This window comes from Pholcus phalangioides, unplaced genomic scaffold, assembly GCF_987345545.1.
Source record: "Pholcus phalangioides strain wild (caught in Gottingen) unplaced genomic scaffold, Ppha-v1.0 ptg000014l_1, whole genome shotgun sequence".
In the NCBI taxonomy this organism is placed as follows: Eukaryota; Metazoa; Arthropoda; class Arachnida; order Araneae; family Pholcidae; genus Pholcus; species Pholcus phalangioides.
Window position 1 is genome coordinate 2,372,705 of NW_028301607.1, and position 16,417 is coordinate 2,389,121.

General features: G+C 38.9%; 1 protein-coding gene across 2 annotated transcripts in view; it reads left to right on the forward strand.

Moving 5' to 3' along the window:
• The first annotated feature begins 167 nt into the window (after window positions 1–167).
• Pgd (phosphogluconate dehydrogenase) overlaps window positions 168–16,417 on the forward strand; it is a 40,587-nt gene continuing 24,337 nt past the window's right edge. Inside the window, exons 1-2 of one of the 2 annotated variants that reach the window (XM_089241523.1) lie at window positions 168–292; window positions 2,132–2,170. In XM_089241523.1, the coding sequence (XP_089097649.1) occupies window positions 2,151–2,170 (20 nt within the window). In that variant the 5' untranslated portion in view covers window positions 168–292; window positions 2,132–2,150. Of the gene's footprint in view, window positions 293–2,131; window positions 2,171–10,019; window positions 10,688–16,417 lie in introns of those variants that run through there. The other variant, XM_089241522.1, reaches the window with a different exon arrangement.

A 16,417-nucleotide genomic window follows, 5' to 3' on the forward strand; every position in this document is an offset into this window, starting at 1 on the left:
ATTCTCTTCATATTAATGAAAGACACATACGTGACAAAGCAAATTTTGATATAATAAATAAATTTTGGTAAATTGAAACATTTTTAAATTTTCCGAAAATATTCTGTTTGGGCGTAAAACACTCAATCGAAATCACGCCAAGTTTTTGATTCAAACATCGTATAAACCGACTTTTAAATCCTTTCCTGTAGCAGACATCCTCTTCACTGCGGATTTTGCTATCCTCTTCACTGCGGCTTTTGCTGTGGGCTCTTCGACAAGGACCTTGTTTGTATTTTCACCTTCCCGTTCCGTAAGTTGCATTTATTTCCACCAGTGCTATTCACAAATTTTAAATTTATAATTGAAGAAAAATTTAAGCTAAATCATTTATTATGTTATAATTTTTCCTACTTCAATATGTGGTAATTAATTACTAATGGTTTTATTAGAATTTATCAAGGATAAAATGTCATCTTTGAATTGATATCATCACTCAAGACTCCAGTTTCACACGCGAGTTTAAAAATGCACAATGTAGTTTTTTTATACAAATCTACCATAATCAAAACCGACAATAACTTGAAACAAACTCTGTATTAAATGTGATGAACACCATCGCTGAGAAAATCTCCAAATATTCACATGCTTAAATTAAAATAATGCATGCCAAAATCAATATTTTATATGCTAGCATCGAGTGCGTAGTCGATAAAATACATGCCTGGTTAAAATATCTACATGTTCAGAGGCCGATTTATGATTTTGCTGCCCTTCTCCCAATCTTGTGTAATTCTATTGTATGCTTATTCCTCGAAGTCATCGCCCTGGAATTTTGCCTCTGTCTCTCACTGTTTCGGTCACTCATGTGTTCTAATTGTAGTCTAAGTTATACACTATCTAAATTGTTTGTTTTGTCACTGACCTGGTACTTTGCTCTTTATATCATTCTTTTGGTTGTTCAGAGACCTCAGTCTCTAGGACACTCTTTTGGATGCTTACTAACCTGGTTCCTTGTTCTCTAAGTCATTCACATGCTTACACACTTTGCCATTCACTAACCTGGCCTTAACCTTTTAGGTCACTCTAATACTCACATTCTATCTAGGTTATTTGGTTTTTTTTTCACTCACTGACCTGCTCTTTCACTCTCTGGGTTGTTCAGAGACCTCATCCCTCAGTCTCTAGTGCACTCTTTCAACCACTCGCTGACCTGATCCTTTCTCTCTAAATCACTTGCATACTTGCGTACTTTCTTGGCCACTTACTGAGACCTTGCCCTAGCTTTTTAGGTCCCTCTTATGGTCACTTCAATGCTCAAATGCTATCTACATTATTTGGTCACTCACTCTGTACATCTCTTGGTTGCTCACTGACCTCGTCTCTTGCTCTCAGGGTCACTCTATAGCTTGGGGGTGGGGGAGGGTTGAATTTGAATGGGCAGCAGATATTGAGAATAGGTTAATGTTTGTTTTCAGGAACTAGTTTGCCACTTCTCAAAGTGCGTAGACTTCAAACTTTGGTCCTATCAAATATATATGTGTTGTGGGCAATGTCAGAAATCGAAGCTTTTCACCATTAGCCAATTTAGTTATTTAGTAGATGACTTTCAGCTACTTTTCACTTTCTGACTTCGAGGCTCGAATGCGAGCAGATATTCAAATCCAAAAGTCAGAGCATTTTTTGCTCATCTTTTGAAAAATAGATGGCAACACTATTAAAAGCATTACACAGAAGCAATCCTTACAATAAGTGTTCATAACACTTACATGCACATTCCAATATGTACCGATTTATTAGGAGTTCAGTAGAGGTATATGGACAAAGTGTATGTGTGGGTTTAGTGTACTAGCAACTTTTCACATTGAACAATTAATGAAATGCCCATGTTTCTAGCATTGGCTATAATGTTTGTATAGATTACTTTTGCTAGGTATTATTTATGGGCGAAAAACTTTTCTGTTGTAAACTGGTTGGAGATTTTTTTCCCCTGAGAGAATAACTGTATTTGATTATTTTTTAAGTAGTGTGAAGTTGCTATCATTATCAAGGCAGATTATGAGCTTTTTATGAATTGTTATTAGGATTATTTTATACTGTGTAAATTTTTTTTTGATTTTTATTAATATTATACTTACACTCTTGTTTATAGTATTGAGTGAAATAACAAGATGGCCAGCGATGGAAACAAGTAAGATCTCAAGATTTTTGTATAATAAATCTGTAAAGTAAAGATTTTTATATGCTCGTATAGTAAAGTCCTATATAACAATAACCAGTGGTGAATTCGGAGCTTTCCGTCTGCAGGCAATTCAACGAGGGGTGGCTTGAGATTGCTTGCTGCCATGGTGCAAAGGCTTGTGTGCCGCCCCCACAGATGGCCCTGTTGAGAGGCTAAAAAATACTATAGCCTAGGAGAGATCAGAGGTATACCTAATTTTTCATCCGTCCAAAGCTGTATTGTATTTTATTCCCACCAAAATGTATTTGATTATACATCCCACTTTTAAACAAACTGGCTTGTTGGTTCAGAGCAGTGCTGTCTTAACGTATGGGGGCTTACCCGGGCACCTCAGGAGAAAAGGGGCCTCACAAAAATGAGATCTGGTTGAAATTTTATGGAATTTATTAGATAGGGCCTCAGAAAAGCCACTTGGCTCTGGGGCCCTAGTTCAGAGTTCACTGTTCCCATCATACCATATAACTTTTGACTCATTACAGCTCGCTGATGAGCAATCCCCCCCCCCCCCCCGGGTTGAAGTTTTAAATTAACCTTAAATCTCCGATATAGAGTGAACTTTGTTAATGTCAAGATATCTATTCTAAAAGGTTTCCTGGGTAGAAATTAGGGGAGAGGGGGATTCTGGTATTTCAGGTCCTGGATAAGCGATAGCTTGAATGCTTTCTTTGCCTCTATTTCACCACTCCTGGGGAGGATGAAAAAAACATCCCCCCCTCGTGATAGTTGTTCTTGTTTCTGGTGTTACGACCCCCAACTGTGTCTGTTCCCTCAAGTTTTCTTAATATTTCATTGTCAAGGTATGTCTTGTCAATTCTTGCTATTTAAATTACTATCAATCTTGCTTGTTCAGTTTTTTTTTAAATTCTATGTCCAAAGAAGAACCTAGGCTGCCACCCGGGTGTATGCTCCCTTGCTTAAGCTGTCCCTGAATTCAAGTTTTTTCACCCCATCCTGTTTAAATATGATGGTTGGCAGCCAATTACACAAATTTGCTGCCTAGGGTGATAGCCCACTTAGTCTAGCGTCCCCCCCCCCCCCAACTAAATATGTCTGTGATGATACCCTTATAATGATAATCACCTATCTAACAATATTACCCTCTAGTTCCAATGCACTTTTCATTGTGTTAATGTATTTATAATGATAAGTCCTATATGATATGTTTCTCCAGTCAGTCCTTAAAACAAAGCCTAAGTAACAATACTCAATCTTAAAGTCACTCAAGACTGGGTTGCGGGAGGGGAATAAGAATTTTTGATAACCACAGAGGCATATTTACTGAGGGTGGAGACAAGGCGAGCTATAGTTTGAGGTAGCCAATTTCAACGGGTGGCAAATTTCAGGTAATTAGTGGCCAAGACCACAAATACAATTATAATCAAAGGAGGACAGCAAAATTTGTTTTAACCTGCCCCGGTAGTAAAATTATAAATTTGCCTCAGAATACCCCCACATCTATAGTCATGTGATTGAAGGAATTTACTATCAGTTTGCCCTCCACCAAAGCAATTTCTGACTACTGCTCTGAGCCCATTGCACCCTGGGAAATGGGGGGGGGGAATCTGATCACTTAAAATATCTCCTACCTGATTTCAACAATTATGCAGCATTCTAAAGTACCATAATCAAAACAGTAGCCAATAGGAGGAATTGGAGTCTCCTTCCTTACACTGATAGATATGATGCATAACCTGAAATAACTTGTGAACCTGAAAAATAATTCAATGTAACTTAGATAACAGTACAATAAAGCGACCGAGAGGATCAGATTAATTCGTATATGCCAACTGCCCCAGTGTAGGAAAATATCAGCTCACATAATTTTTGACTCTGTTATACTGAAAGAAATGAACCACCATATATGATCAGGGCATAGTAGATAGACTCCTTGAGAATGCTGGGGCGTATCACCAAGATGTGTGCAGGACGGGGGGGGGGGGCTGAATGTCCATCTCCGCTTTCCCATTCATGCCAATAATACAATAATTTTTTCACTGAACCGGGGTGGGGGGGGGGGGTACTCTTCATCGCCTATGGATTAGGGGTGACCATATGGCCTGTATTTGTATTTTAAGAGGGACGATTCTGTGGTTTCTAGTATTTTTGTCTTTCCTTATGCAATGATCCTGTTGTATTTTCAACCAAGCTTACTTGAATTTCCAATCTTATCTGAGATTGTAAAGGAAGGTAATTTTAATTACTTTCAAATTATTTTGAGATATTTGTGAGTAAAAATATGCCATGTTATTTAATATTTTCATCCTGCATAGGCCTATTTGTCGTATTCAATGTTTTTTCATGATTTTTTTTAATTTATTGCGATTTATAGTAGAATTTTATACCCTGCTCATTGCTATTTTTTTTGCGTTTGGCCTTAATTGACATTTTTTTTTTTTTTTTGTTTGCTATCTTTTTTGGTGAGAATCAGCGATGCGTCTCATATTTCTTTGTGTATATATTTCCCATATGTTTTTCCAATCAAGTATTGACATCGTGCCTATGGGATTGAAATAAACATTTGCAGAGATAATGGTGGTTGAAATTCTTAGTGTTTTTCAAGTGTTAATAATAACTAAGAATTATAAGAAATATGTAAATGAGTGTGAGAACAAAAACCAAAAATCAATTCAAATTATTAATAGCTCCATGAATGTTTAGAATATTCATACAAATGCCATTAGATAGAATTCATTCAGTATAACTTAGGCAAAAGTTTTACTTATTGACATCTTTAGATTGTGGGGAGTGAGGTTGGTGGCTGTGTACATTACTTTTTGTATCTCCTCTCAGCTTCATTACTGTGAGCATTATTGCTGTTTGGTGCATCTGATCAGGTGTAGTCAATTTTGCATACACAGAAGCTTATTTACAGGAGGAATACGCAGACAAAAAGCTTAAGGAATTTTAAGGCAAATTTAAGGAATTAGTAGTCAAGAAAATTTAGAGTGGAAAAAGGAAAAGTTCAGCAAAATTATAAACCTGCCTCTGTCTGCAGAGCGAGGGACAAATCAATGAGCTACCAAAAGAGTGACCACCTTGATTGTGCAAGCATAAGAGCAACCTGAAGAGTTGCATAGACGGTGAGCAAGCATGTGAGTGACCATGTTTTGACCATAAAAGGTTGACATAGGAAGTGCACAAGCATGTGAATGACCAAAAAAAGTGTGCAAGCATATGGGTGACCTGGAGGGTGGGGGCTAAGTCGATGTGACCTAGAGAGTGGAAGAGATCGACATAGTGGGTAAGCATGGGAGCATAGGCGCCGGAACCTGGGGGGGGAGCGCTGAGGCTATTGGAGTCCAAAGCGTAGCATCCTTCCTCCTTCTGCGTATACGCATATATATGGTATTATATAATGATATTCCTCTGACATTTCGATATAAACTGAAGAGCCAAAAAACTGGTACAGGCATACGTATGCAAATAAAGAGATATGGAACCAATCAGATTACGGCGCTGTGGTCGGCAACGCTTATATAACACAGCAAGTGTCTGGCATAGTTGTTAGATCGGTTACTGCTGCTACAATGGTAGGTTATCGAGATTTAAGTGAGTTTGAACGTGGTGTTATAGTCGGCGCACGAGAGATGGCACATAGCATCTCCGAGGTAGCGATGAAATTTGCATTTTCACGTACGACCATTTCACGAGTGTACCGTGAATATCGGGAATGCGGTAAAAAATTAAATCTACGACATCGCTGCGGCCGGAAAAAGATCATGCAAGAACGGGACTGACGAGAATCATTAAACGTGACAGACGTGCAACCCTTCCGCAAATTGCTGCAGATTTCAATGCTGGGCCATCAACAAGTGTCAGCGTGCGAACCATTCAACGAAACATCATCGATATGGGCTTTCGGAGCCGAAGGCCCACTCGTGTTCCCTTGATGACTGCACGACACAAAGCTTTACGCCTCGCCTGGGCCCGACAACACCGACATTGGACTGTTGAGGACTGGAAACACGTTGCCTGGTCTGACGAGTCTCGGTTCCAATTGCTTCGAGCTGATGAACGTGTACGGGTACGGAGTCAACCTCATGAATCCATGGACCCTACATGTCAACAGGAGACTGTTCAAGCTGGTGGAGGCTCTGTGATGGTATGGGGCGTATGCAGTTGGCGTGATATGGGACCACTGATACGTCTAGATACGACTCTGACAGGTGACAGGTACGTAAGCATCCTGTCTGATCACCTGCACCCATTCATGTCCATTGTGCACTCCGACGGACTTGGACAATTTCAGCAGGACAATGTGACACCCCACACGTCCAGAATTGCTACAAAGTGGCTCCAGGAACACTCTTCTGACTTTAGACACTTCCGCTGGCCACCTAAATCCCCAGACATGAACATTATTGAACATATCTGGGATGCCTTGCAACGTGCTGTTCAGAAGAGATCTCCACACCCTCTTACTCCTTCGGATTTATGGACAGCCCTGCGGGCTTCATGGTGTCAATTACCTCCAGCACTACTTCAGACATTAGTCGAGTCCATGCCACGTCGTGTTGCGGGCTCGCGGGGGCCCTACACGATATTAGGCAGGTGTACCAGTTTTTTTGGCTCTTCAGTGTATAATGATATAGTTCAGATATTGTACTATATCGTTGTGCTACTGGGGTAGCAGCTGGAGTTCCGTATTACAGAATGACTGGCAACTTTAAGGCCCCCCAACCCCAATGTTTTTATATTCATGCCAGCGTGTCTGCATGGGAGTGACCTAAGGCATGAGGGACGAAAATAGTGATTTGGAGCAGTGTTTCTCAACCCCCGGGCCCTAACCAGTGCCGTCTTAACGCATGGGCCCACCCGGGCCTCAAGGGAAGAGGGGCCTCACAAAAATTAGAATCGATTTAAATTTTCGAAAATTTTTCAGGTTGGGCCTCAGAAAAATCATTTGGCCCTGGGGCCCATGATGTTCTTAAGACGGCCCTAACACTAGCGACACCACACTATGAGTGATTGTTTCATTTTTTCAATTAATTTCTTATTAGTTGTGTGTATGACTGGGCTTTTCACTTATACAAGAGATTTACCGGGCCGCAGGCTTCCAAATGTTGAGAACCATTGATCCAGAGTGTGCTTGAGTGATCAAAAGAGTGACTTGAAAACAAAAGCATATCGTTATCTTGTAATGATAAACTTCGTGCGTCAAAAATTCCCAACGTTACATGAAGAGCAGAAAAAAGATGGGGCGTCCCATTGAATAACACACGAAAGGGGGTTATTTTTTTTTATCTATAGAGAGCAGATAGTTGTCGATTTTTTTCCTCCTTCAAAAGCTGTAATAGGTGAAATATGTTCTCAATGTAAAAATGTCATTTTCGAAAAAAATGTATGTACAAGGTTTTTATTATAAGGTGCATGGCCCCTTCCTGGAGCAGGGCCCTAGGCTGGGATCTTTTGCGGGGCCCCCCCGACCAGACTTTTACGGACCCCTTTATGATGAATTTATAGCGTGAAAAAGCAACAAAAATTGTGAAAATTGTTCCAGGGCTGGAGCCTTGTCAGCCCACCCCTCGTGGGGCCATGATAAGGTGACTATATTCGCGAGAGGGAAGGGGGAAACGGGCGAGGGCGGAAAATTTGATGAATGAGCGGCCAAGAAAATTAGAGTAGGTAAAGGGTGGCAAAATCTGTATAGCCTACAGGCAATTATATAGGCACCATATAAATCCGCCTCTGAGCATAGTTACTTAAGTTGCACAGTTGTAGTTCTCCATTCACAAATTATTTCAATACTGTAGAACTTCTATTAACCGTTACCGTCAGGACCAGGGCTGTGACGGATAACCGAAACGAATAACAAATCTTTTGATACATCCGTACACATACGGCGATTCAAATTTTCGAAAATTTTCCTGGTAGGACATCAGAAAAATCATTTGGCCCGGGGCCCCATGACGCTCTTAAGACCGCTCTGCCCATTCGTTAAGACGGCACTGCTGATCAGGGAGATCATTTTTGAATTCAGAAGAGGGATGTGTCGAGGCATTGTCCATTAACGGCAGTGCTTTTTGCGGCTTTTCGGCCATATGAGCTCTAACTTGCGGCACGAAAACGTTGTGGAATCATTCTGAAAAAAAAAAACTGGTCCATCCAAGCACTTTTTTGGGGATAAAAGTTCACAAGCAATGCGTTCATATTTAAATTTTTGACAGCACGTGGTTTTTTTGGATATACCAATTACAAGGTAATCCATGATTTCCTGTGGCATTTGCACAGACGACCATAGCCAATACCTTCTAGAGTCATACCTTCTGTTCTAGAAGGTATTGCCATAGCAGTGATCCTATCTTTTTGTACCTTAAAATCTGGGACTGTTTTTTTAGACGATAACGGGTAACAGAAACTGACGGTTAATCGAGGTTTTACTGTAGTTTCGTTCAAATTATTCTGGTTGAATCCTAAAATGGCGAAATAAAATTGATTTGCTTCAAGCAATTCAGTTAAAAAAAATGTGTGGCCAGTTTTGTTGATTTAATGTGGTTGTGTAATCACAGCATCATGGCATCTTTCATAACATTATCCCTCAAAATATTCCATAGTACTCTTGACGGATTTCATTTCCCCTTATCTGCAGTAGACCGTTTGGAATCACTGTGACTAAATAATTGTTTTTGAAATATCCTGTTCTGGTGATTTACTATAGTTCGTGGACCCATTTTGATTCAAAAAATTTTACTTTTTTATACATATATCAGTTGCATCTTCGGACTTCTCTCAAATTTCTAGTTTTTTCGTGTTAATCAGTTGCAGGCATTTAGAAAAAATATTCAAATGAGTTGGTTTGAATTTAGTTGAGTTTTAGCTTTGGTATGTTTAAAAAAAAACTTAATTTTGGACGTCAAGATTCTACATTGGTGAGAAAAATTTCTACTATGAAACCCAAAAGAGTGAAAAAATATAGTATGTTTCTCAAAATCGGGGGGGGGGGGAAAGGAAGGTTGCAGGCCCGTAACTAGGCTAGGGCAACCGAGGCACTGCTTTAGGGCTCCGAGTCAAATGGGGCTCCCACAAAGAAAGTACACTTATTTTGCATAATTATATTAAGGGAGCCTCGAGAAGGCACGCTACGGCCCTGGGATAAAAGTTTTAATTTGTCATATCTGTGAGACCCTTCCAGTGTAGAGCCGCTACTGCGTCAAAATCTATTGCAATCTATAGTATTGAAATTAGTTGTATTCAGTGTTTTCTTAATGTATAGGGGACGGGGCCCTCTTGAGGCACCCTAGCATTTCATGGCGGTGTACTGCATATTCGTGTATAAGCCGAATTTTTTCGTTCAAAGAATTGAACTTTCAATTGAACAACAAAGAATTTAAGTTGGACGCAATGATAATTGCAGCAAAGTCATCTTGGGCAACTCGTGCACTAAGCATTTCGGGCAAGCTTATGCAACTGTAGTTATAATGTTTAGAATATCGGTATTTTTATTAGTTATGCTACGAAGAATTTTTGTATACCACTCATTCTTCGAATTTACCGACCCTCCGAACCTACCGCCCTGGGCTACATCCCCGTAAGCCCCTCGCCATTCCTGCATCTAAGTGGTCCCCTGGATATGATTTTTTAGGGGGGGGGCTTACCTTTTATTGAATTAAATTTATATTGTACAAAAATATTGTATAAATGAAGGGAATCGTATAAAAGGTGAAGAGATGTTTAGATTTTTTTTTTCTCGGTACTTTTCATAAGTCCAAAGAATTCGATAAACTATGATTTACTGATTTTTTTTTAAAACTTGTTTTGGTGATTACGCCACTGGACTTGCTTCATGACATAACTGATTGTGGAGTGTGGCCGAACTTTCATTTTGTTCCGACACGGATGAGTCGTCGCGTTAGTGAAAGTCGGAGTCATACACCGGCATCTCCAGAGCTTTGTGCATATAAACACCTGAATGATTTTTATGGCTTTTTACTCTTTTCAGCGAGCTCGAATTAACATACACCGTTCGAACGATTAGTAAAAGGTGTTTTTTTTTTCTTCTCTTATTTCGGCCAGACATTTGCTGGTTACCTCATGATGTCGAGTTCGTGGTTGTGAACGAACAGGTTTTTCTCTCACGGCTTGTTCGCACTGCCCTGCTGGTTGGTGGTGGCTGCTGACTAGAAGTATATTACTTGTTGTAGATTATTATTACTAGAACGAAGCTAGTAAAATCAGTAGAAGAGAAAAAGAGGTCACAGTATAACGGGCCTTCATTGAGGTTTCTTTCCACTGACGAATCTGTGGATGAAGTTTCTGTGGCGTTTAATGTTGTGGTTTTTTTTGTGGAGTCTTCGACCGTGTGGAGGAGTAAACGTTGACCACTGACCACCTTTTTTTTGCTCCACTTTTTTGTTCCTCCTCGCTGTCTTGGTAACTACAAACATTTGCATATAATTGATCGATATCAAGTAAAAAAAGAATGGGAAACGCCTGCCTCAAGAGTAGGAAATGGGAACCGGAGCCTGTGTAAGTTCTATCATATTAATGACTACAGTGTAATTTTATGATTTTTTTCACATCTATAAATAGGTATAGAGTAGGTCTTCTTTAATGAAAATAGTTTTTAAGTGAGAATTTGAAAATGTTTTGACGCCACGCAAACGCCATTGTTTTATTATGTGTTTCGCTTGGTTTTGCGGCTTTTTCCCGCCATTAGTTTCTTGTACTGATTGAAATCCTTCGTATTATATTTTTCTCATCCTTTAAATTCAATATTGAGCAAGTTAGCACCTTAAGATTCTATAATATCTATTTACAGTTTTTGATTGATGTAGCAAATACAGTGATCTCTCACTTACACACCCTCTTTATTAGTTTCTTTCTGTCATAAGACTATTTACTGCAATCCCGGTCAAAGATATAGCGTGATAATGCTATTCACTTCTACACCTCTCTCACACATGCGTCTTTTTTTTTTCCTTGTTCCCTTGCACTGAAGCATAAGTGAGATCACAGCTGGAATAGACTAAATCCATTAAATAATGGATTTAGTCTATTCCAGCTGTTCTCAACCGGTGCTCCACGGAACCCTTGGGGGCTTCGTGTGCACTTCCCAGGAGCTCCGCTGCCGCTCGAGGCAAATATATAAAAAAAGTTTATTTGAAAAAAAATGAATATTTGTAAATAATAAAAATAAATCACGAACTTTGATGGATAAGTAAATAAAAATAGGCCTACAGAGCTCCGCCATAGAAATTATACACCAAAAAATTGATCCGCGAGTCAAAAAAGGTTGAGAACCGCAGATCTATCCAGTGGATTTTATAAACCTCTTCGGGAATTTTCCAAATTTAACTTAGAATGTAACTTAGAATGAAAATATTTTGAAGGAAGACTGAAATCATCGGAGTAATTCTTCACATCTAAGTGCTTTTCACATTGCAATTGGAAAACACTAAATTTAGTGTTATTTCTATATACTTCCTCCTTGTATTGCTGATCAATTATGCCAGGAATTAAAGCCATCAAGCTACAATGGGGAAATCCCTCCACAAGGGGGAAACTGACAGGGCTCTAGCCTGGATTCCCAGGGATCAATTTTTTTAATTTTCACACCATAAATCTACTGGAACGGTAGAGTGGGGTCCAATAAAAGTCTTGGTATAGAGCAGTGTTTCCCAACCGGTGTGCCCCGGCACCCTAGGGTGCCGCGAGATACGGAGATAACTAAAAAAATATATTAGTCCACTTTAGGTCTTAAAATAAAAATAAATTAAGTGAAATTGATTACTCTCCATTCATGACACTCATCCGATAAGTCGCCATCTGGTGACAATGTCAGCTTTGGCCTGAGTTAGGTCTGGCTGTCCATGTACGGCCTCGTTCAGCCAACACCATCTATAGCAGAAAGAATCCGCGCGAAGCTCGTGGCGTCACTGAAGAAGTCCATTTCACCTATAATCATTGGATATACTTCAAAAAAAAGGTAAAGATATCGCATGCGTCGGCCTGCTATCCCTAATGTGGCTGCAGGGAAAAAGACTTCTTCAGTGGTGTCACGAGCTTCGCGCGGAGGCTTCCTGCTATAAAAGGTGTTGGGTCAGCGCACACGAGCTCTAAGAAAACAGGATTCGTTGGCTTTGTAGTTTATTGGCCTAGGGCGCTCACCCGGCTAGTGGAAGGACGTGGGTTCGATTCCCAGCAAGACGAATTGAGTTTCTTGGATTTAACTTTGCATCAGCCAGCTGTCGAAACCTTCGTATTAATTGCGGAGAGTGACATCACCTTCGGATAATGAGAAAGACCTCATTTTTCAACATTTATCAAGATTGCAAGATGCAATAGGTATGCACTTTACATCTCTTTCCACTGAGAATCTCAACTGGGTTGTCTCACCATTTGATTTCGCAGACAGTGCGGAGGAAATAAATTTCACTGCTTACGAACGAGATGAATTTATTGATCTTTGCTCCTATTCCACACTCAAAGATAAGTTCACCAAGAGGGATGCGTCGGTGGCTGCTTTTTGGCTTGGACTGAGAGAGAGGAGCATCCTAATCTAATGAACAAAGCAACAGCTCGTCTGTGCGAGCAAGATTTCTCTGCTATAGCGACAATAAAATGCAAAGCATGAAATAGACTACTACTACTCAAGCGTACATGCAGCTCTCACAAATTCCTCTACGGAATTTTTAATGAATTGGTACATGCCGGAACGTGTGTGTATGTGTTGTGAATCTAACGTGAAGTTTGTTTCTGTGCAATGCTTGTCATGTGTAGTGATGCCATCCACAAAGAAATAGACTGCAAGATTTTGGGGCCAATTTACGTGGCTTCAAAAATTACGTTATTTTAAGCATCAATCAAAAGTTTAATATTAATGATTAATCGAACAAAACTTTATTGATATATTTTTACTCGGCGATTTTTGTTGTAGTAAACCGTATTTTGTATGTATTCAAGGAAGGGTGCCCCCACGTTTCTAATGTTATTACCGAGGGTGCCGCGAACTCCAAAAGGTTGAGAAACACTGGTATAGAGCATAGTTTCCCAACCTTTTTTCTCCCTTCGCCTCCAACGCAATCTAACCCATAGGATCCTATGTTACACCCGTAGCTTCTACCGCCCCCCTGGAACATTCCATCTCCCCCAATGGGGCGTTAACGCCCACGTTGAGAATCACTGGTATAGAGGCAAGTTGTTGCACGTTGCTACTGTATTTTTAAATTAAAAGAAGTATGAATTCTTCTGATTTCCTGACCTTTTGTACCCTATTTTACATACTTGCATCCAATTCTAAATCGTATATTTTATGTTAGAGCTATCGTTATTACAATCGTTGAAACGAAATATAATGCTTTTTTCTTACGTTGTTTGGAAAAATCTTCATTTTGTTAGTGGTTTTTTTTTCCTTTCTTTCTCGAGCTCCTTCGTGTGCATCGATTCGGTCATAAGTTGCCGTGTTTACCGAACGGTCTTGTGACAATTAGCCATTCGTTATGCAAGACCTAATATTGTGTTCTTGATTATGTAAGATTTGCTTCATTTTTTCATCGCTACAGTTCATTTGTCGTCTTAAGTGGCTTGATCAATTAAATGGAGTAGCCTACCGAATTTTTCTAGAGAATCTTTAGCTCAAAGCAAATAGGCATTTTTTTTTAAAGTTTTCAATTCAACTCTATTCTATAAATTTGGTTCGATTGTAAAATTTGATCATTACATAAGTTCTCATAAATGCTGAATTTAGAGAAAACTACTTTTGATAACATCAAAGTTAATCTCTCCATGAATGGCCGAAATCGTCAGAAAACTCTAGTCAGAGACATGCCTGGTTAGCGCACACACCAACCTCATTGTGAAAAACATAGATATGAAAGCCGTGAGGTTTCATTTTCAACCCATTTTGTTTGAAAATCGAGGATTCGGTCAAGCCTTTTTGTGAATATAACCTCCTCGGTCCTGACGTCCCCTGCAGGAGACACTAGACATTAACTAGGTGTAATTTTTGAAAAGTACACCTAGTTATATGAAATGCTCAGATAGGGTTTCGTTAGCCAGCTGTTGAAACCCTCGTAGTAATAGCTAAGAGTGACATCTTCGGATGCGCACGCAGGACCTCAAAATTAGTTATAGATCTCGTTAAAGTTTGGTAGAAATTTATAATCATGTCTACAAAAACTAATTTTAGAGTGTGTCATAGTGAAAAATACACGTAAAAAACGTAATATTCGAAATTTCCTCCAGGGCTGAGAAGGATAAAAATAATTGGTGTAATAAAAATGTGTAGAGAAAGAAAGTCAAGAAAGTGCAAAATCATTTTATATGTTTAAACTGGAAATAACATATTGAGCGGTTCGTTTCATTCCATGGTTAATGAATGTAAATTTTAAGGAGTAAAATATGTATAAATCTTTTGTAGGAAAATATATCTGTAATGCAACACATCAGACTTGTATAACATATGAAAGCAATATATTTGATATGACTTGCTTGGAACTAATTGTAGTAGAATATACCTTTGCATGTTACGAAGAAATTTTGTATATAAATAATTCATTAGTACGACCCAAGGTTATTTATATACCTTTGTGTCGAAAAATGTTCGTTTATAATTTTTCTATTGTGCTGTTTGTACAATAAATTTAAAATTTAAAATATATTTTAACTATCTATATATATAAAATTGATTTTCTGTGTGTGTGTGTATGTTCTCTATACAAATCTACAATTTTAGATCGATCGTCGCCAAATTTTGCATATATACCAAATGGGACCCGACTTGAACGATAGGCTACTTTAAAATTTCGTCAGCCCAGGGCAAATGCCCCAAACGGGCAAAAAACTGTCCGGCAACAATGGTTTTTGGGCCTCAACAATCACTTTCCGAACGTTTACTTTGGTTACCGTGGTTCCCTAGCAATGCGTTTCATACGTGTATATGCCTTTACAACGGTTTGTCACTTCTTTAATCCTGTTAGTATATGTATGATAGTTTATGCCTTTATAATGGTTTGCCACATTTTCAATATACTCTCAGTAATGAGGCTTTTTGAATAGACGTCATAATCATCATCAGCATCGCTTTGAGAGTCAGGAAAAGGGTGATCCTCATAGAAATCAGTGCTAAAATTGTCGATTTTACTGTAGAAATGCGGAAATTAGTGGGATTTTCCGCCCCATCAATAATTTTAAAAATTGTATTGAATTCTCGATTTTTGAAATATTCAGTTCGCTTAGAGATATACGAAGCCCAGGAGATTAAATACGAAGTAATTAGCCAAACCTATACTTTTGAGTTGGATATTCGAGCAATATCATTGATTTCATTTATATCTTCTCAAGTATGAAAATTAATTTCTCCATATTGTCTCTTTTGATATTTATTTGCATAAATTCATGTGGGTTAGGATATTTTAAAATTAGTTATGAGCCCGTGAAAAGTGCATCGAAAAAATTCCACAGCTTTAACTAAGGATTTTTGGAAGCTGGAACAGACAGATGGATAACTTGAAGTTCAGCGGGGGGGGGGGGGGGATCGAAATACCTAGCGCCCCTTAAAAAAAGAAAAATATATTTTCATTTCTACGTTTCTGTGTAAATCTAGATTTGTTTATTTCATGAATCGCGCAGGTCGCCATATTGTTAACATGGACACGGTTTGTATGTCCCTCAAGAAAAAGAGAGGGAGATATCACGTGATCCAAAAAAGCCTCATTGAAGAAAACCCGGGCAGCGCCGGGTATTATAGCTAGTATTATATATAAATGACGCTTTTCTTTTTATTCTGAAAATTTTGCTTCATTTGTTCAAGACTACAGCTAGCCTATACTCGAAAATCCAGTGCTGATGTGATGACTGCTCGTGATTTTCCAATTATCTTTTAAAACCACTTCTAAGTTCCGAGATTATCCGTCTTCAGCCTCAGAAAAACTCTCAAACCCGTTATGGAACTTGTTTCAGATCGGAAGTTTCACTCCATTAAGCTATGATTGATTGACCTACTGATCAATCGTTGATATATGTATGCCTAATATACTATATATCCCTTCTTTAACTACGTGTCTACAAGAATTACAACGAATTTAAGTTCTAACGCCATTACCGTGGATGTAATAATAATCATTATTAATAGCAATTTATCAACAACTCTGACAGTAACGTGTGAGATACTTTCGCGAATCCTCGGCGCACGCATGCAAATAACCTCGAAACCGTTAAAATTGTCTGGAAGTTATTAGCCGCGCCTTCGGTATTATT